General features: G+C 39.0%; 2 protein-coding genes and 1 non-coding gene across 3 annotated transcripts in view; all 3 read right to left on the minus strand.

Moving 5' to 3' along the window:
* Nucleotides 1-746: 746 nt before the first annotated feature.
* LOC122984490 (phosphatidylinositol transfer protein alpha isoform-like) lies at nt 747-14,576 on the minus strand. Its single transcript, XM_044354966.1, has 12 exons — nt 14,328-14,576; nt 11,382-11,412; nt 7,414-7,559; nt 6,490-6,581; nt 6,226-6,233; nt 5,739-5,813; nt 4,131-4,214; nt 3,968-4,045; nt 3,763-3,873; nt 3,424-3,546; nt 1,788-1,847; nt 747-1,690 (listed from the first exon to the last, which is right to left on the minus strand). Exons 1-11 carry the CDS (start codon nt 14,342-14,344, stop codon nt 1,800-1,802), a joined length of 813 nt encoding a protein of 270 aa, XP_044210901.1. The 5' UTR covers nt 14,345-14,576; the 3' UTR covers nt 747-1,690; nt 1,788-1,799.
* LOC122984775 lies at nt 9,969-10,150 on the minus strand. The gene has a single exon (XR_006403988.1). It is a non-coding gene; the product is annotated as a U2 spliceosomal RNA (small nuclear RNA).
* Nucleotides 14,577-15,431: 855 nt separating the features above from the next.
* Nucleotides 15,432-24,301, minus strand: part of LOC122984059 (large neutral amino acids transporter small subunit 4-like) — a 30,759-nt gene continuing 21,889 nt past the window's right edge. Inside the window, exons 9-14 of the mRNA XM_044354341.1 lie at nt 21,963-22,106; nt 21,210-21,336; nt 20,942-21,074; nt 20,445-20,518; nt 19,762-19,885; nt 15,432-19,591 (exon numbers count right to left, since the gene is read on the minus strand). Of these exons, the coding sequence (XP_044210276.1) occupies nt 19,430-19,591; nt 19,762-19,885; nt 20,445-20,518; nt 20,942-21,074; nt 21,210-21,336; nt 21,963-22,106 (764 nt within the window). The 3' untranslated portion in view covers nt 15,432-19,429. The remainder of the gene's footprint in view (nt 19,592-19,761; nt 19,886-20,444; nt 20,519-20,941; nt 21,075-21,209; nt 21,337-21,962; nt 22,107-24,301) is intronic.

Here is a 24,301-nt window from a genome sequence, read left to right on the forward strand (position 1 = left end):
CAATCAGAGGTAGAATAGGGCGGGCCATGACTTCGTCGTCCTAGGAGAAAAAAATTGGCGTACAGTAGCTAATGTTATTGTTCCCGCCCCTTATCCGGAAGACAGTTCTCCGTCATAATAAAAGCGTAACTTCTGGGTTGTGGATGAAACCAGATATTTTGAAATAATTTCATCATGTTCTGTTATCATGATGTTTCGTTTAAATATTCCTAGTGAAAAATCGTTTTTTTTTCCTTTCTGTCCTGCAACAAATTGCAAATTGCTTAGATTGTCTTTTTTTAGGTGGACCTTTAAGCCAAAAGTTAGTTATGTAGCGATCTTCACATATAGTTTATCAATTAACATACAAGAAGAATCTACAAAGCACAAGAGGCCTGTTTTTGTTTTTTTGGATGGTTCTTTGTTTTTACATCAGATGACGTCTTGGGGAGTGCTTTTATTTTGAAGGATTCAGACTTAACGTTTCATTGCTGCTGCTGGTTAAACTTCTGCTCTTTCTGTCTTTACTTCACATTAGCTGGAACCATATGAACTCACTTGTGAGGCCAGTGACACCATTACTAGAAAAAGACCAGTTTAAGTGATTTGAGAATTTGTAGCTGAACCTCACAATCATTCTCTTGACTGTGGTCTTTTTCAATCTGTAGTGTAATCAAGAGAACTATAGGTGAAAGGGATATGTGCTTGCAAACATACACATAATTTTCCAACAGAGGTATAATGTACAAATGTACAAGGAAACAAGGAACAAATAAATTGTCTTTAATATACACAATTACAAGACTAGTTACATTAAAATCCACGTTATTTCATTCAACACAGAACAAGACGTACAGTGACTTTTGAACAGTTATCAAGACAGAGCTGCTTTGTGTGTCAATCATTTTGAAATCTGTTCAGAGGTCAGGTTCTTCTTACATAAGATATTATCATCACCAACACTCAAAACCTCAACCCAAAGCTATAATTTTTAGAAAAAAAAAAAACAAAACAGCGGCTGGCATCGTTGTCTAAAGTTAAACCGACCACCTGGCTAAAAGCAGGTGCAGTCAGACCGGGATTACCACACTACTCTGAAAATCATAAAGGAAATCAACCATAAGCCATATTTCATTGTAATGCCTCCAGCCACCATGTCATGATAAATCAAATTACATCAGGAAATCTTATGCACAGGTGGGTGGAGGATTTCCAATATTGAAAAGAAAAAAAATAGCAGTAAGAGCTCTTTGAGAGAGGAAACCAACTGAATTTTCTCAAAAGTACTGTAGCCTACTTTATTTTAATTATAAAAAGACATTTTAAGATTCTGGTAACTCTGGAGTTTCTGCAGACAGAAGACTGGTGGATAATTTGACTTGTGCTGGTAAGTAAGTAAACACAATAAATCACTGACAACTGGAAAATACAGAAATGTTGCTTTTCCCTTCAGTTTTAAATTGAAGAAGACCCAACAGGCATAAGCAAGAATGCTTCATCTTCAAAACTAATTCCCAGTCTTGTAAACTTGTCTCTTGCTGCTGTTGTTTACGTATTTAATTGTAGTGCATAAATGCACAAAATTGCTTTACAATTATAAGCTCTTATTAAGAGCATATTTCATTGGGGTGTAACTGTTGTATTCTTGTTTATGCCGTTCAAGTTGTTCTAGGTCCAGTTTTCAAGGAGTCCTTCTGTATCAGAGAGTGATCTGAAGAGGAAAATAGAACAAGTTTTATAAATATGACTGATTCATCTTGGTCAAACTATGAATGTTAATCTCACCAAAATAACAGTTTAACACTCACTGGGTTAGCCGGTCAGTTGTCTTCAACTCCCATGCCTTTAACTTCTTCATTCTTCCTCATCTATGACATGGAAAGAGACACATTATTAAGAAGTGTACAAAAATGCCTAATTCTTTTACTCAGCACAAGTACTGCTGTTGGGGGCAAAACAATGATGTGAAAAACTGTTGAGACTACAGCAGCGTATTGCTGCCACCATGACAAAATACTGTTTATTTCCTCAGCGTCTGGTTATCACAGGACAATTCATGTTTTAACGTGGCCCTTTTCACAACATGACAATACATTTTTATGTTTTTTCTTGCTATAAAATATTTTGTTTTGATATATAAATTGTTATACCATTATTAGCGATGCATGTTGTTGAAACATTTCTCATTGTAACAACATACAAAGGTTGCCACTGTATCACATCTAGCACATATAGACGCACAATCATCTCATCTCATATACTTTTTTAATTTAACTTTTAATTTTTAGAGCATTTACTAATGATACATATGTTTTTGTCCAGATTAAAAGTTGTGTGTAAAACTTGTGGGATTGTAACAGTGTTTGGTGTCTGCTCCGGCCAGGATGGTGGTGGAGAAGTGGTAATTAGCAGTCAATACTTTATAAAGATATATATAATCCTATATAGCTTCAGAGATGTGCAGTTTGTGATCACTGTTGATAAGACAGAGGGTGGGATTTTGGGCTTTGGTGCTGATGAGAGAGAGAGAGATGCTGTGAACTGAAGGCACAATAAAGTGCACCATCCTTCCTAATGTCAAGTCATCTGGTCTTGAGCTTTGTGCTCACGCTGTCAGGGAGGAGTGGCAGAAGGATAATAGATGTCCATTCTTGTCAGATAACATCTGCTGTCCAGCAGCCAACACTGCACAGACCGATACAGAGCTGTAGCTGTAAAGTCGTTGACAATGACTGATCTAATCTGACACCAAATCCACACACAATAATCACTCATAAGCACACAAAGCACAAAATCTGCCCATAGCTATACTGCATGAAAATATCCTGTCACATGTTATATCAATCATGTTATATGACTGATCTAGACTACAGTGTATTATATTGTTAAATCAACATACCAATACATCATGTAATAGGGTTAGGGTTCTTAGTTAAAACTGAATAATTTGGTATTTAGTAATGAGAAAACTATATAATTATAAAATTATCTTAAAACGAGAAAGTTTTCATTTTTTTCACAAGAAACTGGGTGATTTTTTTGTCATGGTGGCAGTTATATGCTGCCATAGACAAATGACATAGGAAGTGATATAATAAACAGGTTTAACTAAGATATTTTTTCAAGAATCAATTAAACAAAATAACATTAACACAACATTAAGATTGATATATATTATATATATAGTATATCCTGTGTGTGTGTGTGTGTGTGTGTATATCTAGGCCATTCACTGTTCCTCAGGTTGTGGCATGTCGATATATATTGGGCAAGATATGCCCTGTCTCCTCCTAGGAGGATTTTTAATTTCAAGAGGTCATTAAGCTCTTTGAAATCTGAAATTACAGAGTTGAACTTGTTAAAGTAAATGTTCTGTATTTCATTGAATGTTTTACATTGCAGTAACAGTGGTGCAGTGTACAGTAAAATACTGAGCTCAGTCACCTCATCCAGCTCCTTCTTTGTCTCTTCCTCCATACGTCGTATGTCATCCATCGACAGATCGATCCACTTATCGATCCAGCAGAACAGCTGTCTGTGGAAGTGGGTGAACAAACGCTTCTCCACCTGAACAGAGCGAAGGGTGTGTGAGGATACAACAGTGAAACATTGGGAGAGGAGAGATTAGACAATAGTTACAGGGAAAAATATAAAAGTCATCTGTAGTATGGTGTGGTATCTTAACTCAAAGCAAGATTGGGCGCAATTCATACATTGGCCACCAGATGGCAATATATATCAAAACCCATATTTTCTCCTTGACAACCAACAACAATTTCATACCTTTTGAATGAGGCCCTCCGTCTTGTTCTGTAGTCCCCTCCACTTGAATTTGACTGTGACTAGCTTATAGGCACACATGTGTGGGCAGTTGGGGTTGTTGGCAAGTTCTTTCTGCAAACACATGGATGCACAGATAACATTAAAAACACAGCGTTTCCAGGCCCTTGAACTCTAAATATGAAATTATATATAATAGATGTAGTACCTTCCAGTCAGGTCCCAGAGGCCCTCTACCCGTCTTCTCTGACTTAAAGATGGCTGGGTCTTGTTCTGGCTTGTAGTCCTACAGAACAAAGAAAGGTTGTGACTCTGAGCAATTACAAGCAGATTGTAAAACCTTTTCAATCATGTAGAATTGTTGCTCTTACCTTTGCACTTATGCAACTTCTGTCAGCAATGTCAATGTCAACAATCTCAGTTTTGTCCCATGTGCTTTTGTCTAGTCCATGTACCTGTAGCAAGGCAATTAAATCAGATCATCACATTAGGTCAGTTTCTTGGTAAAGGCAGGTAAGACATATCTGATTTCATGTTTATACATACAACTTAACAAAACTTAGGGTTTGACCAGTGCAGGATAATGGGCTTTAATATATATCTATATTAGTGATTAATGGAGTGATGTTATCCAGTCTCTAAGATTCTTGCTGCACAGTCATACTAGCACAAAAGTCCCAGCAAACAAAAAAGAGTGAATTTCATCACATTAGCTTCAGACGAACTTTGGAATGTATTTTAGACACAAGGATTGTGAATTTTGTCCCAAATTTCTTCCAGAGGGCTTGCACTAGTAAGGCAAAAGGCTTGCTAAAAGTTCACCAAAAATATCTGTCATTTCTCAACTACAATGACCTTTTGTCAGACACTTGATAATAACATGGGGTAGCACACCAAAAGACTGTTGACCAAAATCTAAAATTTTGATAGTAGTTTAAGATTCGTTCAGTTCACATTGAAAGCTTGAGAATAGCAGGGTGCCAACCTTCTAAAAAAATTAAGCCATGCTAGCCGCTCTGTGAGGTTGTACTTAGGCACAGTGTTGCTTTGTCCTAAATGCTAACGTCAGCATGCTAACATGGTCACCATCTTAGCATGATAACATTCGCTAATTAGTACTAAGCACAAAGTACAGCATAGGTTGTTCAGAATGTCATTAATCTTGCAGGTATTTGGTCATGAACTTAAGTATTGCACAAATTAGCATTTGACACAGAATATGACTTCAAAATTAAGACCTCTTAAGACAACCGCTAATTTAAGTTATAACTGTTTTATGATACTATTAATGGTTTATTTGCATTAGTTCTATCATTTCTGTAAACACAGCAGTACAACAGAACAGTACATTCAATAACGTTCATTTAACAAAATGTTTATTCTTCATACCAACTTCAATTATATATGTAACTATACCTGTAATGTCATACAACGACACTCTGCTAGGAACAATAATGTGTGTCTGATATAGTTTTTTCACAAAAAAAAAAATTAAAAACCTTTAAAATCATAGAAATTGAATCTATCCCTTCTGCCTCATTAAATTTTCTAAAAATCTATCTATGAATATGCAAATATCTTTCATTTCAGAAGTACAGTAGGACACAAGATGTCTCCTACTACACTGTAAAGTTCATTTTCAGTGTGCACTGAAGGCTTCAAGTTGACACACTTGTGTAAGTTGAATACTCGACCAGGGTTGCCTTCCAAACTATTAGTGATGTCACAAATCATGCTTGTACGTCTGCCCCTTAAAAATCTGATTTTCAATGAGCACAGAGAAGACAGATTGGTGCCTTAACTAATGCTGTAAGGCCATTATAGGTGAGAGAATACGGCAAACACTTTCTACATGTAGCTATTTAGGCAGTGAGTATAACATCAAGATGTGCTTCAATGATGCTCAATCTGTCTGTTAATGAGAAGGTGAGTAATATATGTTAGTACTGTTAATACTATAGCCAGATCACATGACTTACATTGTCCTGATCCCCCATATCGGGCTTGTGCCACGTCTCGATCTTAATCATGAAGTCGTCTTTCATGTATTCATTCTGTAAACATGGGAGAGATACACAATAGGGTCAGTCAGCAATCATACCTGCTGCGCATGTCCACACACACAAAGTGATTGCATTGCAGTGTGAAGAGGCATTGTGCATTAATGTCTGCACGTGAGCATTAGCGCATGTATGTGTGCCCATCATGCACACACACACACACACACACACACACGCACACACACACAGAACAGCTACTGTGTGAAGTGAAGCTCATCATTGCAGTGTCTCCTTTCATCTAACATGGTTACCATCTCATCTTTCACTGTGTTAAGTTGAACAGTTTCACTTCCATTACTATAGCGGATATAAATAGTCCCATGGTTTAAGTTAAACTCAAAACATTTGCAGAAAGTTAAACTTTATTGTTACTTTTATTTGGAACCTAAAATGAAAAAATACTTACTGTAAGAACTGCATCAGAAGGAAAGGTGGACAGTGATGGGAGGAGGATGGATCAGAAAGAGAAGAGACAAGGTTTTAGATCATACACGGATTTCAAGCATCAAGCTTTTCATTAGTGAAATTCTAAAATATACACTGTAACTGTGCATTGTCACTAAACAGCTGGCACAATAGAACCACAAGGCACTGACTGACAATGGGTTGCTCACGTGTATGCAGCGTTAAATTATGCATTGTGGTGTTTCGCGTATGCGGTGGGACTCACTGGTTCGACAGTAAGGATATGCATTCCAGGCCTTCTCGTGAACCTCGAGAGAACCTTTTGGAGCCAATACACTGATAACACGTGGCACTTTACTGCAGAGAGACAGACAATGATGTGGTTACATGAGTATGCACAGTCACAAAACACCAATTCTTGTCGCTTTATGGATTTACACTCACAGAAACATAAAACAGAGTAGGAATAGATCGATAGCAAAACAGAGGACTGTTTTTATAGTTTTCCTTGTTCCTTTTTTTGTTTCAGCATTAGATAGATAATGCTGACATATTTACATTTGGGTTATTTTGTTTTTCTGTGTCTCTGTCTGAATCTGTCAACTTGAAAACATTTAATTAGATTCCCCCAAACTACATTATGCATGAATATCTTTTTAAAATAAAAATGATCCTTGGTTTTAACGGACAGTTTTGGGACCTCTGCAAATCTGAAACTGTTTCCAAGGCTTGTCCACTCTCCAGAAAATTAATTACTGACATTTTTGTGGGGCATGAAAAAAAGTGTAGAAAATTTTCCAATTCCAGGACCCTGAACAGGATTAAATACGGAGAAAAAAAATTATATAAGAAAATCATATTGTCCCTCAGTAATGGATTTCTATTGAATACCTAATTTAGATTAGATATGTTGTTTGATTTTAGTAATTTTCAGTAATCTTCCTGTTGAATTAAAGAGTTAATGAAGACAACTGTCATGCCGAAAGAGAATAAACACCAGTTTTTTCACAACCTGACAACCCCTGAGTTGTTTTTAATTACTATTATAACTCATATTAAGCAATAGTAAATTATTTCTTAATCATCAACGAAGCCATTAATTATAACTTATAATCATTTTATCAAATAATTTCTGTGTATTCATACTATGTCTTAAGTATTGTGAGGCGTGCAGTGCTGAGCTGCATACCTCTGCAGGTGGTAGATCTTGTGGGTGTACTGTCCCTTCTCTGTCTCCTTCTCATAGGGCTCATTGACCAACACCTCCACGCCTTCTCCTCCACCCGTCTCGCTCTTACTGGCCTCTGCTACTGCGTACAGCTGACCCACTTGGTACTGCAGGGACAAAAGAGAGGATGGTTATTGTTGTGTACAGAGATACACAACAGCTTTTCAACAGCAGACATTTTGACTTGTCATAGCAGGAAAAACACAGGTGGAGCTAATAACATTAGGTTGGATTCATGAAATTAAAGCTGCACCGATCAATATTTTTAGATTAACATAGAATCAAATGGCTGTGTGATGAGAAAGGGGTTGCTCAACTATCATCCCGGTCTGCAGTTCTCCTCAGCTCTACAGAGCATTTTAGCGTCTTTCAGCTTATTGTTTTGGCCCGCAGGTTTACCATATTGGTTTGGTTAGCAGATAAACCAACTGTACACTACCTGATCAGTAACAAATGGAGACAAAGTTAGCAACTAGCTGGTTAACATAATGGAGAATTTAGCAGCTGAAGAGACAGATTTGTTTCCTCTAGAGTTGGTGGAGCCCAAAACAGAGCTAAAAAGGAGAGTGAATATTGGACCTATATTCATCAGGTAAATAGAAACACAACTCCAAATAAATGCTAATGTTGCTCAGTATCTGTGAAGAACATCTACTGGTTGGAAAGAATATCAGAAGACTCTTCTTTATGTGTGGCATGTTTGGATAGACACTGTTTTTTTTTTTTCTCTTTTCCATATTTGAGAGATGGATTAAAGTTATTTTAATCACAGTGATTGAATGCCATACTTAACTAAGCTAAAGGTGACTGTTTCGTAAAAAACACTTTGCTAGTTTCTACATTCGATTCTGGCTAAGTAGCAGCTAATGGCTGTAGCACACTGGGCAGCTCAATCTTTAAAAAATAGGATTTAGAGGATTTCGTCCCAAACAATTTCTGTGTTGCATGTTTCACCTTGGTGCACAGGCATTCTGGAAAACAATACCATAGTGTTGTTACACTATTATACAACTTTTTTTTTTTTTTTAACGTATTTTATATATTTTTTCTGTTATATCCAAGAGTCTCTCCAGAGAGCAGAAAGACAAGTTCATAGACCCCCATTGAAAATCCTTCTAACATGACCTCAGTTAAGCATTTATAAATGACCGTGAGTTAACCATTTCCCTTTTGGTATCCCAGACACAGACTTCAACATGGGAAAACCAGCAGAGTAAGCCTTTTCTCAACTTTTTCCGCCAGCACTTCCTCTCCACTCTCTTCTTCCCTCTACAACCCCTGTAGTTCAAACCCTCCCTGAGTCAGGCAGAAGTGTTGTGACACTGGAAAGAGTGACTCACGTCACTGGGGCCGTCAGCTCTGCCAGACCCACACAACCCTACTTAACACACACACACACACACACACACACACACACACAGAAAACTGTACACTGCTTGAAACCCTGTTTCTATAACAGCTGGTTGCTTTACATTCTGGTCCACTGAGGCTTCTACTGGTGGGGGAATACCTGTATGTTTGCCAGATCTGTAGGATTATTAAATGTTTGGGGATTCGTGTGACAGTTGGTGAGACCAGCGTTACATATCAGCTGTTGTTTATAGTTTAGCAGGACAGAAGTCTTGTATTTGAATCAAGCCAAGCCCTCTTCTCCCCGGAGACAGAGTGCTGTTACAAGCTAGTGACCTATTTTGGTAGCTGTAGATGCTCCGCCATGCTACTGTGAGTGGGAACTTGGGAATGTGACTTGCCATGTAGAACCAGTGTGTTTTGTCATTGTCGAGGCCTGTCAGATGAAATACAGGCCTTTATGAGCAGCTCAGGGACAGGAACTCAACATTCAGCTGCAAACAACAAACAGGCTGAACCTGAATAGAGGTTGTAATAAATATCGGGACAAAAACAATATGTTGAGGCAAAGTGCTCAGTTATTCAAGTTTGTCAGTAAAGTAAAGCTGCTGCTGTAAAGTAGATCTGCTGGTTCACATCATGCTAATCCTTGACAGAAACAAGGTGTGGGCTGCGAATTAACGTTTTATTGTTTTATGACAACAAGAATCACCGGGTTAAAGTCTCAAGCTACATTTTGATCACATGTGAATAACCGTCAGAATGGTTTTAAGTGCTCCAGGCGACGCCATCGTTGTCTACCTGTTTTCATGTCTTAACTTGTTTGAAGCCATCAAACCTGGTGACAAAAGTTATCTGTAAGTTGCTTTTCATCAGCGTTGGTGGTTCTGAAAAAAATCAATTCAGGTCATTCAGTTATATTCAGTTAAAAAGTTACTGAAAGCTGATGCAAACAGTAATTTTAGGGGAAAAAATTCACCAACTTCTCCGTACAGAGCTGCACAGTAACTGAATACCTATTTGTATTTAAATTGTGTGATATTATTACATAGTCTGAAAGGGTTTCAACTAACAACCACTTTCATTATCTATCAATATGGTGATTATTTTCTTTATTGAAGGAGCACACCACTGATTTTACATGTCAAGTTCAGTTAATTCATCATGTGGAGTACTACTCAACCTGTGAAAACAGCTGTATAATGTCTTCTGTAGCTCAAGAGGGAGCTTTTTAAAGTCTGAGAAAATAACCCTGAAGATCTCAGGGTATTATGGGCTCAATGACTAAAAATCTAATTAAAAAGAACAGATACTACAGTTGATCTTAGCCAAAAGGCAGAAATTTGGTCGATTTAGTCTATAAAATGTCAGAAAATATTGTTCAAAGAGCCCGAGATGATATTTTTAAAAATTTGAGAGGCTATAACCAGTGTTCCATAGTTTTTTAAACTAAAAGTAATAGAAATGCAATACTGAGTAGACACTTATTATACTACTTTTGACCCAGATGGAATGCATTTTTTAAGTTTCCAAACACTGTGACTACAGCAGAGCCCACCAAATTTCAGTCCGATTTGCTCCAGCTCGAATTGTTATAATTGTCACACTTGTTACTCAACTAACGCAGGAATCCGAGGGATCAGAGGAAAAGCCAGTCATACAGGAAACAGTGATTATATGGCTTTCTGTTAAGCAACGGAAAAAACAAAGAATGCAGTGTTGTAGTGTTGTATGGAATATTTGGATTAAACCATAGAATGAGTCAGTGGCTGTTAGGTAAGGAGACGAAAGGGTTCACACACAGGCGCAGAGGGGTAGGTTAGAGAAACACTGATCCTAAGAGGGGGAAAGGTAAAGAAGCTGAACCTGCTTTCTCCATGATATGGAAGCAGCCAGTGGTATGGCAGATTAAACACAGCTAAATAAATTCTGGACCTGATATGAAGCTACAATAAAGGGTTTCAACTGCAAGGGCATCTGACAGCAGCCTAAAGTGACAGTCCTGAGAGTGGCTAACTAACACCAACGCATGTCTGGGCACATACTGTACTGAGTGCTAGCCACTTAGTGAACTATGTGCAAAATCCCATCTGTTCAGTAATGTCATCATCTGTACAGGCATTAAGATCAGATGCAGGATGATAACTGAAATATGTTGACCATCAACCTGGAACAGCATTCCAGCTGGGAAAACTAAAGAGAAGATACTGCAACACAGAGAGCAGCTGAAAAATAATAAAGATTCATCAAATGGTACTAAAAGTGACTTGAAACTTTTTATACACCAAACAGGCAGAAAAGTTTGAAACGCTAGAAAACAGTTCTGATGTGACCTTTGTGAAACCTTTACTGTTTAATTGTTCACTAAATGTGATGTAACTGTGTTTATAATAAACTGTCTGTGATTATATTCTTGGTTTTAATTGTTGATTGTCGCAGTCAAAGACAAGAACCAAACAGCCTACAGATAAAAAGGGACTTCAGATAAAAATGTAAGATAAAACCTGAACGTGCATCACAATGATGTCAATCAGAACATACTGTTCTTGATAAAGAAAAGCAAATAAATGAGTCCTTACCTCCTCCACTGAAACGGGCAGGACGATTCGGCTATGAGAGACAAAAAGCACAAGAAGGTATTAGGGCGCGATTCTCCCAGTCAGCGATGAAACTCAAAACACAACATGAACAGCTGTACTGTTGAGCTACAGGATGATGATATTAGTGATGATGTCATATATAATTCATCCCTGTCAACATAAACATTTTGCCTTTAGGACTAACTTACAGACATCACCTTTGTGCTTAAATAATCTCACTAATTAGTCACATTTTGTTTTATGTACAATAGTTGTGGCTTGGCATGTGCAAAACAGAGGACAGGTTGTCTCTTGGATGACTCAATAAAATGAACAACCATAATAATACATGCTTCAGAAGTGCTAGTAGAAAAGTTCTTAAATGTTCAGAATCAATGGGAGAAGTGTTTTCATTGAGTTATTTTTGTTTCCTGTTGATATACGCTACCTAATCAGTGTTTGCTACCTAGTTATATTAAAGAGTGCTGCACTCCCGCAAAGCTGGATGACTCACAGGAGACAGAGTGAAAAAGAATAGTCAATAGTCAAAGCAGTGGAGGTGGAGACATCCTGACTTTTAGTCCTTTATATTGGTCGAGCTCAAAAAACACTGGAGCTAATTTCCCATGATGACATCATCAGGGTTTGTTTGTTTTTTTTACTTTGGAAAGCTCCTTCAGAGCCACGCAAGACTTTATACAATTCTGTTTCACAGACAATGTAAGGCTGCAACTAACAATCCTTTTTATTCTACATAAATATGCAGATTAGTTTCTCAATAAGTGAGGAGTCCAAAATGACTTCAAATTTTTGTCTGACCAACAGTCCAAAACCCAAAGACATTGAGTTTACAATTATATAAAACAGAAAAGTATTAAAATCCTCACATAGGAGAAGCTGGAACCAGAGAATTATTGTCATTTTTGCTTAGAAAATGACTAAAACAATTATTCAATTATCAGAATACTTGCCTATTAATTTCCTGATGAACCAATCATTGGAGCTCTACTGTGTAGTTCAACAAGTAAACTTTACTTCATGTTGGAGAAGTGCTTCTACCTACACCTTAATTTGAAAGGTGAGGAAATCTGACTTTGAGACAAATATGAGATGGGAAATACATTCTTTAGCAGGACAGTGATTTGTGATTAACTGACCTACAGAGGTGACTGCCAGAGGCAATTTAGACACACTCACCAGAGACCTAATAAAACTTCTAACGCCTCTCCTGGGGATTGGAGCTATAAAAGCACAATAACATCATCATGAGCCATGTCTTTAATAAGACCTCTGCTTTGAGAATGTATCTCAACTGATTTATAGTTCATACATAATGAGCACTGGGAAGTAGCAAGACAGTCTTCTGCTGATGTACAAACCTACACAATGATCACAGGAACATAGAGAAGAGGAAATGATAAATCTACAATCGAGACCGCAACAGCCAGCAAACAAATAATAACTTTTATTGGAAACCCTGCATATGTGTGTGTCCGTGTGTTCTTTGTGTATCCTTCTCGCGTGCCATGATATGATAGCCAATTAATCGCCACCTGTTGCCAGTCTAGCAGGTCTTGAATATTTCATTAGAACAGATCAGAGTGGAAGAGGAGCCTTCCAGGCATGAACTTGACGGCTGGTTTAATGAAAAAGATACTGTATGTTCACCTGCTCTCAAATACTAACTGAGACACCGCACGGTTTCAGCCATGATGTCCAACTATTTACCTATTTTAAGTATTTTTGATTGTATTTTAAACAGTAAATGATTATGTTGAAGCAAAAGCCTTAGTCTGTGATGTGTTGAACAAACTAAACACAAGTGATACTCTTTCCTGTTGGATAGTTTCCTACAACAAGGCCACCAGGGTCCATTCTCACTTTATTACAGACACTCTACAGTGAAATAACAGTCCCAGAAAATTAGGTTTCAACAGAAAAATTATAAAATATTTTTGAGTCACGAGTTGACCCTCCTAAGCATAACATAACATAACATAGTCGATCCTTTTAATGTACTTTGCACTATGGTCAGATGACAGGCAGCCGCTGGATGTTGGTCCAGCAATGATGTGCATATGACATGACAGTCATAAAACGTCCTGGCTCAGGAGTTACAGGAATGTAGAAAAGACTGGCTCATTCATTCATTCAAGCCCTTTGAGGTAAATTTGTGATTTGTGATTTAGGGCTATACACAGAAAACTTTTTGTCTTGGCTTACTGACTTAGCCTATATTAACATTTTATATTTGCCAGGATCAAAATCCCGAAACCCTATCCAAACATTCGCCAATTTGACACGGCTTTGCTTATAAACTCACGAGCATGACTTAGGAAATGTGATTCACTGTGTTTTCTGAACATTTGAGAGGAATTCTTCAATTCGGCATACACCAATCCCTCAAAGTATTACTGAAGTCAGTGGAAATGTTACTTTCAAACTTGTTTGGCCGAACCTCTTCCTCCTAAATGACAGTCTGATGTCAGCAGGTTGACTAGGCGGTGGCGAGCAGTGTCCGCCAGACCTTAACAGTCAGTTTAGATACAAAGATAAAGCTCAGTCCACTAACACTGACCTATCGACTGGCTCATACCACAACACGACCTACTTTGCTTTAAACTGTATCATGTCCGTATTTTTCAAAGAACCGACTACACTTTAAATTGTCTGAACTTTCTCTGGAGTTCTGATCGGTCCAACCTGGAGTTCAAACTCACTCATAATAAGTTCAGCCGGTGCTGAAACACTCAGGGAGACACAACACTGTAGCTTACTGACTTAATAGCTACATTTGACCGTGTGTAGCTTTTTCCCGGTTGTAATAGTCACTAATTTTAAATACATTTGATATGGTTTAGTTAAGTGTTCTTGTCGACAGTGACACATTCTCTCTCTCCTATCCAATAAAAAAACAACGCAGTTTCAGAAAGTTAAAATACTCACAATTCTTTAATCAGCATTTTGACTGTGCTTCCGTCCAGACAGCAGTGTACGAGCGGCAGGAAACCCCTGGAAAGCTTCTTTAAGGCTGACAGGAGCCGTTCATTCACCGCCCGACGCCTTTTACTCCGGGTTTTCTTCCTGGAAGATGCCGTGTGTGTGCAAAGGGGCGCGGCATCGAAAGAGGAGGAGACACCTACCTTAAGTTTCAGGCAGGTGACTTGATGTGACGTTCAGGTGCAGCTGGTAAACCATTATAATGCGGACGTGAACTTTCTGCTGTGGTGATTAGTCTGCGTAGCTATGATAATACCCCTTCAACCTGCAATACTGCTGCTTTTTATTGCTACTCTTCAAAGTCATAGGTTTGCTGCTGTACCTCTTCTCCTACTAATACTGCTACTATTGTGGTTTCTGCAACTAATACCAGTCAAATAATAATCATGATAATCATACTCATGGTTATAATGAAAATAAAGTCAGACTTGACACTATCTGTTGTGATGCAAATCACATGCCTTTTAGGTTTCAAAGTGGACCTTTCCACATTTTCAAGCTCACATGACACAAAGATCCTCGTGAGCCTAACAAATGTGATGCTTATGAGGTTACATTCATACAGGTGGCTGCCTGCCTTATCATGAGAGTTGTGATGCTCAAGCTTGCCAATAATTTTATATACCAGCATCAGTTGGTGTACAAGGATAATGTTGGGCTAAGTTGTCATCTTCTAAGAGGGTGGGGTATTATACAGAACTGTGTACATGTGTGAAAACACCCAGTGTGGTAAAACCAGTATAGGCAGGCTACAATCTGTCAACTCTGGTTCAACCTGTTTATGTGACACCTCAGACAGTTTGTCTCCACGTAGGATGTTCTTCTGTGATTAGGAGACAGTTCTGAAGAAACTGCGTGTATACTGTGGTTGCCCATCAGGTTTACCTACAAAATGCTGCTACATATCTTTTATCAAGCAGCAGATACCTCTGTTATGTTCTACTCTAGAGATCAGGAGTATTAGAAATACAGTGAGAGTGTGACCCCTACTGCTCTGAGAAAGTATTGTCCTTCCGTCAATAATGTCTGCCATTTGAAATAAGAGACACATTTATACAAATTATTGTCTTTATTTTGCTTCATATATTGATCTGTCGTTTTGTCTTTCAGTTGAAACATGACTTGAAACGTCAATGACAATGGCTATACTGTGGTACAAGACAAGAGAAAACCAAATATACAATATAAGAACATGAAAATACAAATCTTTGTAAACATCAGAAGAAAAAAAAAGCTAAATAAAAGACAACAAAACTATGGTAGGTAGAAAAATACACAAAAGGTTCATGCTAAGGGGAGGGAAACAAGGCGTCGGTGTTCCAGCTGAAATCCCCGTTTCCTATCATCACAAGCAGCCATAAAAACACCCGTGAGCAAAAGCGGACACTAGGATTCATCTTCAGATGATAAACAATTCATCAATACATCAATCAATAAACCAAACTACTGCAGAAACGTTATCCTAGGGAGGTTGGGGTGAATCATATCAGACCAGGAAGGTGATGGTGTCAAGGACAGGGTGAGTCGTTTAAGGTACGGCAGTGAAGGAAAGTGCTGATAGTTTCCCTATTTTGAGGGAATGAAGTTTTTACCTGGTAACTCATCACTTATCTCAAGAAGGGTTTCCAGGCAAATGAAAAATCAACGTCCATCATCACCCACATTCATAGCGCTGGAGGAAAGTACTGCATCAGACTATATCTGTACCTGCCCTTTATCTCTCATCTTAACAGCATGCCAAGCCACATGGACGTCAGTTACAGGTCACACCAGTTTGCTAATAGACACACTCTATGGAATCAAATTAATGCCGTAATTTCTTACATGTGTTTTAAGATTGACACCCGTGGATACGGTTTTGTGACATGACAAAAAAAGTACACTAATTGAAGATTTGTTCACAGCAAATAAATTCACATTTGTATGTTTCAGAGCACAAATCTACAATATTGTATCTGAAGTACAAAATTGGTGTTTAGGGACACACTTTTCCTCATTTTTTCATCAAATGTAGGTTTGTATCTACAAAGAACAAATGAAAATTGATGAATTTTAAAAAATCTGATTCGTCTTTCATCACTTCTCTCTAGAGATGAGGGTCTGGGCAAAAAACATAAATTAGTGCATAAAAATGCAAAAGAATGTAATGAATTCCTGCACGGTAAGGTTATTGAAAAGGATCCACTTTTTGTTCATTGACCTTGGTCGGAATATTGACATATTCAAAAAACGTACTGGTGATAGATATTGTGCGAAAATTCATTACTTTGTTCTGCATGATTTCATTTTTCTACACAACTGTCCGCCAGGCTTGCATTAACAACATTCAATTTGTTTGTGAACATATTTTGCTTATGCAAAAACTTTTAAATACAAGTGAACAATTTGTTTTTCCACTTCACTAAAGCTCACACATGTCACTCTTACATAACACGTTTAAATAATTACGGCACTCATTTCACTCCATACATTTGTCTTTGCACCTTTATAGGTAACAAACTCATGCAGTTTAATAAGGATGAATACAGAATACAGCTCTGATTGGTTATGTCCATGCTGAACTGAGAGACAAGCGTCTGCCACACTGTCCGTGCACATAAAAGGCGATATAATGAACATGTGAAGCAATAGTTTCTTTTCTGTGAATATAAAAAAATAACAGCATCTTTCCGTTCCCATGTTCTGAATTACAAATCTACATCTGAAGCTCGGAGTATACATTCTTTGCATCATGCACCACTAGTAAGCAGCCATGCACTGTGTGTACGATACAGTGGGGGCAGGCCATTCAGAAATACACAACTGAGGTCCATTTTAGAGGTCTAAAGTGCATCATGTGCCATTCACTTCTCACTTAGTCATTCATTGGGAGCATCTGATGGCAGCAGACACTTGTCTCTCAGCTCTGTAGCCTGTCACTGGTAATCATTTCAAGACATATTTGCGGATGAATGAGCGGATGAAAGCAATGGATGGATGGATAGATAGATGAAGGGAGAGAGGGCCTGGGTGTGCCACATCCTGCCTGGATCAACTCCTCCCATCATCTGTACACATAGAGAGGCACTCTGAGGATCATGGCTGTCTTTGGAAGTGCCTCTGTGAGTTACTGCCAGGCAGAAAATATCTGAGGAGCTTCACCGTATGGCATTTGAAGTCAGTAGACTGAATCCAACAAGTGATTATTATCTATCTATCTCCTTCTCCACATGCCCCGTGCTTCTGTTCTGGGCTTTTCTCTCACAGACAAAGACTCTATTGGCTGCATTGAGTCTCATCACATTCCAGTTTTTATGAGAAGCTGGAGTGATGTGTCTTTATCAGCTTGCTAGCCTTCAAGTGTGTTAAGTCTCCCTTTGTGTCTGTAAGAGGTGAGTTCAAGTTTCCCAGAGCTGCTGCTGTGGTTGCACTTTGTGTTACAGTGCGGAATTACCACAAAACTGATTGGAAACCAAGACCAGAGTAGTGATAAACATTAGTAAACTCGATTGGTTCTTTGGAATCCTCGGTGTCAAAAATTACTACGTTTGTTTAGCTCTTGAAATTTGATGGCAAATTGTTGCCTTTGTGGTAAAGTGACCTCAATTCCCCCCTAAAGCAAAATGCAAACACATTTCTATGATTCAATTAGCACCTTTTTTTGATTTAGAAATACAGTCCATAAAATATACACTTTTGCCTCAGTGTGTGATTGTGTGTCTACATGTTGCCCAGCACCTCACAGAAGCACTTATTGCTACAATGAATCAAGACTTTCAATTTCATGTGTGTAGCAGGTAGAATAACCTCTACACCACTCCAACCTTTACAAACACATTACGTCATCTTTGTCCCGTCTACCTACTCTAAACACATTTCTTCCTCCACATTGTCCCATCATATATAAGGAACAAAGATTTTAACAACACATCTGCAATCATATTGCAAGTAAATACATTGGAGAAAAACAACAAATATTCAAAATGTGATACAGTCCAGTGATACAAACACATGAAAGGACCGACATGGCAAGTTGAGTGTGTCTTCCTGCACTAGTGAAAAAGTTATATAACATAAAACCAGCAGTGTCTCTGGCATGCAGTGTAGTTTATCTAATGCTAAAAACCAGTTTCTCACTGCAGTGTTTTCTTGACCAACTTTAAAGCCATCATATCACTCAAACTGTATTTTGATCCACTGAGCTGCTACCAATACTGGTGTCTGTAGAGCCTTATTCATCTTAATGCCCTCGAGCACATGAGGGAGCAGAGATGCCATGACTTAGGGTGCCACTTTAGGACTTCCTCAAATTAAACAGATGACAGGCAGCTCCGTTAAAAACTGCGCTGTCTGAGAAAGATTTACTGGGCGAATCATGCATCAGAGAACCACAGACAAACCTGGACCAGTCGGAAAGCAAAGGTCATGATGGTTACTGGCATGTTCATGTTCATAACGCACCAGTTTTTACGTGAGGTGGCTCAAAAGCACAATACTGTCACTCTGAAATCTCCTCACTGTGGCTTTCCATTGGCTGGCATCTTCTTCTTTTACGTTTTTTTTTAAGTGGGAGGACAGACAGACAGAGGTTGAACCAGTCGACCAACAGTGAAAGACATAACGGCACATAAATCAAAATTGGCAAGAGTGAGGAAAAGATGTGAGGAGGAGTCATTTGGGGAGTTATAATGAGTCTGTCACTGCTTCTTTCTCCCATTAGTCTATTTTCTCCCCAGTTCAGCCTCCAAGTGGCTAGAAAAGATGTGTGTGTGTGCCAGGTTTCTCACAGTGTATAGCAACAAGGAAGATGAAACTGGGTGTCACAGTGATGTGCACTGTGCAGTCATGTTTGACCAAATATGATTGGCAGTACTGTATAATGGTGTGTGAAAATGTGTGTGTGGGGAATGTAAGGGATTTGTGAGTCATCTGTGAGTGCAGACGAACTGAGAGAGGCGCCGCAGCAACAGGGAGGACAGGGTGAATGAATTTATCCCTTCCCCGCTCTTCTTCTCTCTCTCTTTAGTTTGGCTTGTCCTCTTCAGTTTTTGAAAACTCTTCCTCGTTGTCTAGACAAAGGCCTCGGGCTTGCTGCCATTGTTGATCTTGACGTAAATCTTGGGATCCTCGTCCTGCTCGTCTCTGAGGCGCTGGAGGTGGCGGCTGTGGCACAGCAGGTACAAGGGCAGGCAAAATCCTAGCATGCTCAGCACCAACAGGCCCACATTCACCTAAAGACAACATGAGGGTCAGACTGACACACTGGCATTGGCCAAAAATACAAAATATCACAGTTCCAATGTTAAGAGAGCTTTAACCTCCCCTGGAGGCCTGAATCATTTCCCCTGCATTTGCTCCTTCACTCACTTATGCTAATATCCAATTGTATTTGTTATCTTACCCATAGAGGGTCTTTGTCCAGGGGTCCCATCATGGCCATGAAGAGAGGCTGCTGGAGCAGGGCGAACAGAGCACTGATCAGAGACTGCATGCCTGTCAGGCTGCCAAACTGGGAGGATGGGTACCTGCAGTGAACAAACAACATGTCTCAGATGGTAAGTTTAAAAAGGTTTTATCACTAACCCAACCCTGTCCTTAATCCCAGCCAACACCTTTAGGGTGAACAAATTTCAGATAAATTTGCAAGTCCTAAAAGGCTCTAACACACTCATGCATGGGTCAGAACTATGATTAAGAAGCGTGTCAAAATGAACACAAAGGAATTTATTTCATGTTGCAAATCGCAGCTTGCGTGTTGCAGATTTGGTGAAATGGGCCCCAGGCCTCGTTCCCAAACATCAGTGCTCAGCCCAACTAATGCTGTTGTGGCTGAACTGGCACAAATCCCTGCAGCCAGTTTCCAAAATCTATCAGCCTGCATTCACAGAAGAGTGTGGGCTGATATAGCAGCATATTCATGTCCATGGTTTTGGAATCTCATGTTCAACAATCACAAATGGGTGTAATGTTTCGTGTCCACATACTTTTGGCCATGTAATATATATATATATGTATAATAAATGGTATAGTCTGTGGTATTATGATGCATTGTTATGCTGTTAGCTTTTGAACATATACACTTACACAGCAGCATAGAGGCCTCCGACTGCAGAGTGGATGAAACCTCTGACGATAGTGTGCAGGATGAAGGATAGAATCTGAAGAGAAGGAGAAAAGAGGGAAAAAAAGATTCTATTAGGTACCAGGTCAGTTCACAGCTTGCGTGTCTTCAATGTGAAATGGCTTTCATCTTTGATAAATGAGACTGATTCAGAACAAGTAAATAACATGCAATGACTCTTTTGTCCAGTAGGTGTCGCTGGAGCACTTAGAAACATCAAGAACTGCATTGCCATGTGAATTGCTCCCTTTTGAACATCATGTACATCTCTCAGTCTCTCCCTCTCTGCAGTGTTAACTCCCCCTTTGAAGGAGACTCAGGGGTTCAACAGCACATGCTGGGAAATGTGCATCCTCAAAAAGCATGAAAGAGCCTTAATCTCTGAAGGACTCTAACTGCTTAAGATATGTGAGGAACCAATAAAACAGCTCTCTATCCACCAGTGTGGGTGTTTGCCTACCTGAAGGGGCAAGCTGGGGATGAGGCAGGTTATTCCAAAGCCAACCAGGAGGAGGTTGGTGAAGATGAAGGCTCTAGTGGCATTGATGATCTTCTGAATTGTTTTGTCAGGGCGACGGGGCTGACCGGGCTCTCTGATAGAAAAGACAATAGAACATTACCTTCTTCACATTTGGTAATTTCAATTAACAGTAAACATCAGAAATGATCTTTTTCTCAACACTAATATGTTTTTCTTTTTCTTTGTTGTGACTTTTGCGCACCCTCACCTTTTGGTGCACTTCTCGTTCTCATCCTCGCAGTCTTTGAGTTTCCAGTCCATGACGTAGCCAATCACAGGAGAGGTGATCAGACACAAAAGCTGGAGCACGCCGAAGATGGACGCGTAGACACTCACTGAGAGACAGACAACAGTGCAGAAAGTTAGGATCATCGTTTTACGCTATTCTTCAAGTTGTTGAACTGGGATCGAGTAGGATGAGTAGCTTGGAGGAGTGTGCACATAGAAACAGGCAAAGACATTGTAAGGGATATAGAGACAGTTTTGTGGAAGTTACAGGGGCTTTATGGGTTGTGACCACAAATTTTACCCCAGACGTTGTGCTCTCACAAGACAGATAAAGAGGACAGACAGCTGAGGAGAGAGGCTGAAGAATGTACGTGGTTAGAAGTTTAAAAGTTCAGCCTGAAGTCTCTTACCCACTTGCATCTTCTCCACTGAAACAGCAGCAGGAAGCCAGCATGACAGGAAAAGACAGAGAGCAAGGGAGACGAACAGAGATGGAGGGGAGTTAAAAACAAACAATAAAGGCAGTTAAGCTGAGCAAAAAGCAGCTGAGAGAGGACTGTTAGTTGTCATGGAGCAGAGAGAAAAGAGTCTAAGGAGTGAACATCCAGAGCAACAATTAAAGGCTATGGTCAGATGTTAAAGGAAAAAAACAGAAACCATTCAGATAAAATAATCTGTGTTTTTGAGTAGAGTTTAATCCACTATGTGCAAGCAAAAGCACACACACACACACCTGTACTGAGGTCTCTGTTTGTCAGTGACTCCAGGATGGTGTTCATGGCCCCCATATAGAAGATGAGGCGCAGTTGGGTCACACACATGGTGACAAGACTCAGCAGGAAAATGGGACTGAAGATACTCTTCATGAAGGACTGAGCTGCAGAGGAAATGAGAGAAGAGAACAGTCATTAGAGTCAAGGCTAGATCAAATCTGTGACTTCTTATTAAATATCAGATATAGCCGAAGTCTGTGTTCACATTTCCTAGTACAGAGATCCCTCTCTGAACACAGCAACATGAAGACTTACAATGAAATGTTTTTTTTTTATTTAACATTATTTTTCACTGTCTTTTTTACAAAATAATTATTAATTTGAAAGTATCAAAGTATCCAAGAGTTTCCCAAATACTGGGGTTAACCGTACATTACTCGGTTATTCAGTTATATTGTGTTCCTGATGTACAAAAATAAATGTTTACATTATCAAGCAGCAGGTTGTATCTTCAAGGGTATTTTTGTGATATCATAGATCTACTGCCTTACCGTTAAAATGTTTGCAAAACCAACATTTAAATCCAATATTTCCATAGACTGTGCAGGCCACAAGCTTTACATATGTTCCAGTGAAAAAGAAGAAGAACAGCAGAGTAGAGTCTGTGGAAATATTGGATTTGAATGTTGTTTCACTGTAACACTGTGGGCAGGCAGTAGATATCTGTCAGGTTACAAAAATACCCTTGAATATATAACACCCACTGCTGGACAAGATTTTAAAAATTACATATTAAAAGGATACCCCAATGATTTAGTATTGCACTTCCACAAAGTTGGGGGACTCACAAGAGATGGATTTTAAAAGATCAAATGTCAACGAGGTAAAACTATAGGTGACATGACAGGAGGATTCTAGGGCAAGTTGATCATTAATCTAACTTGTGAATATAAATAGAAGATGGACACAACAGCCCATATGGTGAAGTGCTGGACAAACCAATTAATGGTTGGTGCACAGATGGAGCTGGGTTTATTACCCAGAACAACAGGTATCCATCCGAGGCTTAATTAAAGGATTTGTTTGGTGACAAGTCATGCTCGCAAGGCATTGTAATTTTTTATATGAACATGCATTGCTTGATAATTGTTAGAATAAGAGCATGAGGCCATTTTTACATTAACACCCTCTCTGTCTTTCTGCCTGTGGTCAAAATAGTGGTCATGTGAGACTGCATTAACATTATCTAAATGCTAACATCAGCACGCTAACATTGTGAATGTTAACCTTAGCAGGTAATGTTTATGCTGACCATGTCAGCTTAGCATGTCAGCAAGCTGATGTGCAAATTAGCACAACAAATGAAAACTCACAATGGCATCACAGTTTGTTGAGACATTTCACTCAAAATCATGAATGTCAACCATACAGTGCACTAAGGGAAAAGACAGAGGATCCCCAAAGTCAGTAGGCTATATTGTCAGGAACCACAAATGTTTGTACAACATTTTAGGCCATATTATGTATTACATTTTGAGATATTTGACTGGATAAGTGAAATTTTGGTCGGGATCACACGTCATTAGGATTCTTCCTCTTGGCACTGTGGATATCGGTACCAAATAATTTCATGGAGTAACAAGAAAGGTCAATAGTTGTAGAGATATTTCAATCTGGACAGAAGTGGTGGCCTGACCAACCAACACTGACATCCCTAAAGCCACACTACAAGCATGGCTGAAGAAATGCGTGGTTTGATATTGTTCCTGCATTGATCAAGGCACAAGTAGCTATAATATGATAAAAAGCAACCTGACAACCATCAATTTCAAGATTTAAAAAAAAGGTCTTGAAGAGGTTGAGCAATAAGAAACACAAAGTACACAGTATGTATTTCATTTTGACTTAAAAATCTGAGCAAAGAAGTAGAAAAAGATCCTCTCTGCCCGTCTTCAGTGCTGGCTCAGGATGTAGTTTGTATACCAAACTAGTACACTGCGTTGAGAGTGTCAGTACAGCTACATGATTTGTGTTTAATACTGATGATAGTCATAAAAACAACATGTTCAAATTCAGATCTAATTCAAAAGGCGCTTAAAATCTCAACAGATATGACGAAAAGACACAACAACTAATAATTAAATACACTGAAACCTTCACCGGTGCCATCAAATTAGAGAGAAACCGGTTTATGAGTGTGTGTAATATGGGCCTCTTTAAATCTGCTGGCAGACAGAACATGTCCAGCTGTTATGAAACCAACCATGTGCATCCTGACTGCACTCTGAACACACACACACACACACACATGCAGACGACCAGCTGATGCTTGGCCTTCAACCCACAATAATGCTTCTCT

Source organism: Thunnus albacares, chromosome 6, assembly GCF_914725855.1.
Source record: "Thunnus albacares chromosome 6, fThuAlb1.1, whole genome shotgun sequence".
NCBI lineage: Eukaryota > Metazoa > Chordata > Actinopteri > Scombriformes > Scombridae > Thunnus > Thunnus albacares.

Coding starts and splice junctions, on each gene's coding strand:
- LOC122984490 (XM_044354966.1), bottom strand. Junction 7,560..11,381: donor TGCCCGTTTCAGTGGAGGAG/GTAAGGACTCAT, acceptor TTGTCCCTGCAG/TACCAAGTGGGTCAGCTGTA. Junction 6,582..7,413: donor AAGATCTACCACCTGCAGAG/GTATGCAGCTCA, acceptor GTCTCTCTGCAG/TAAAGTGCCACGTGTTATCA.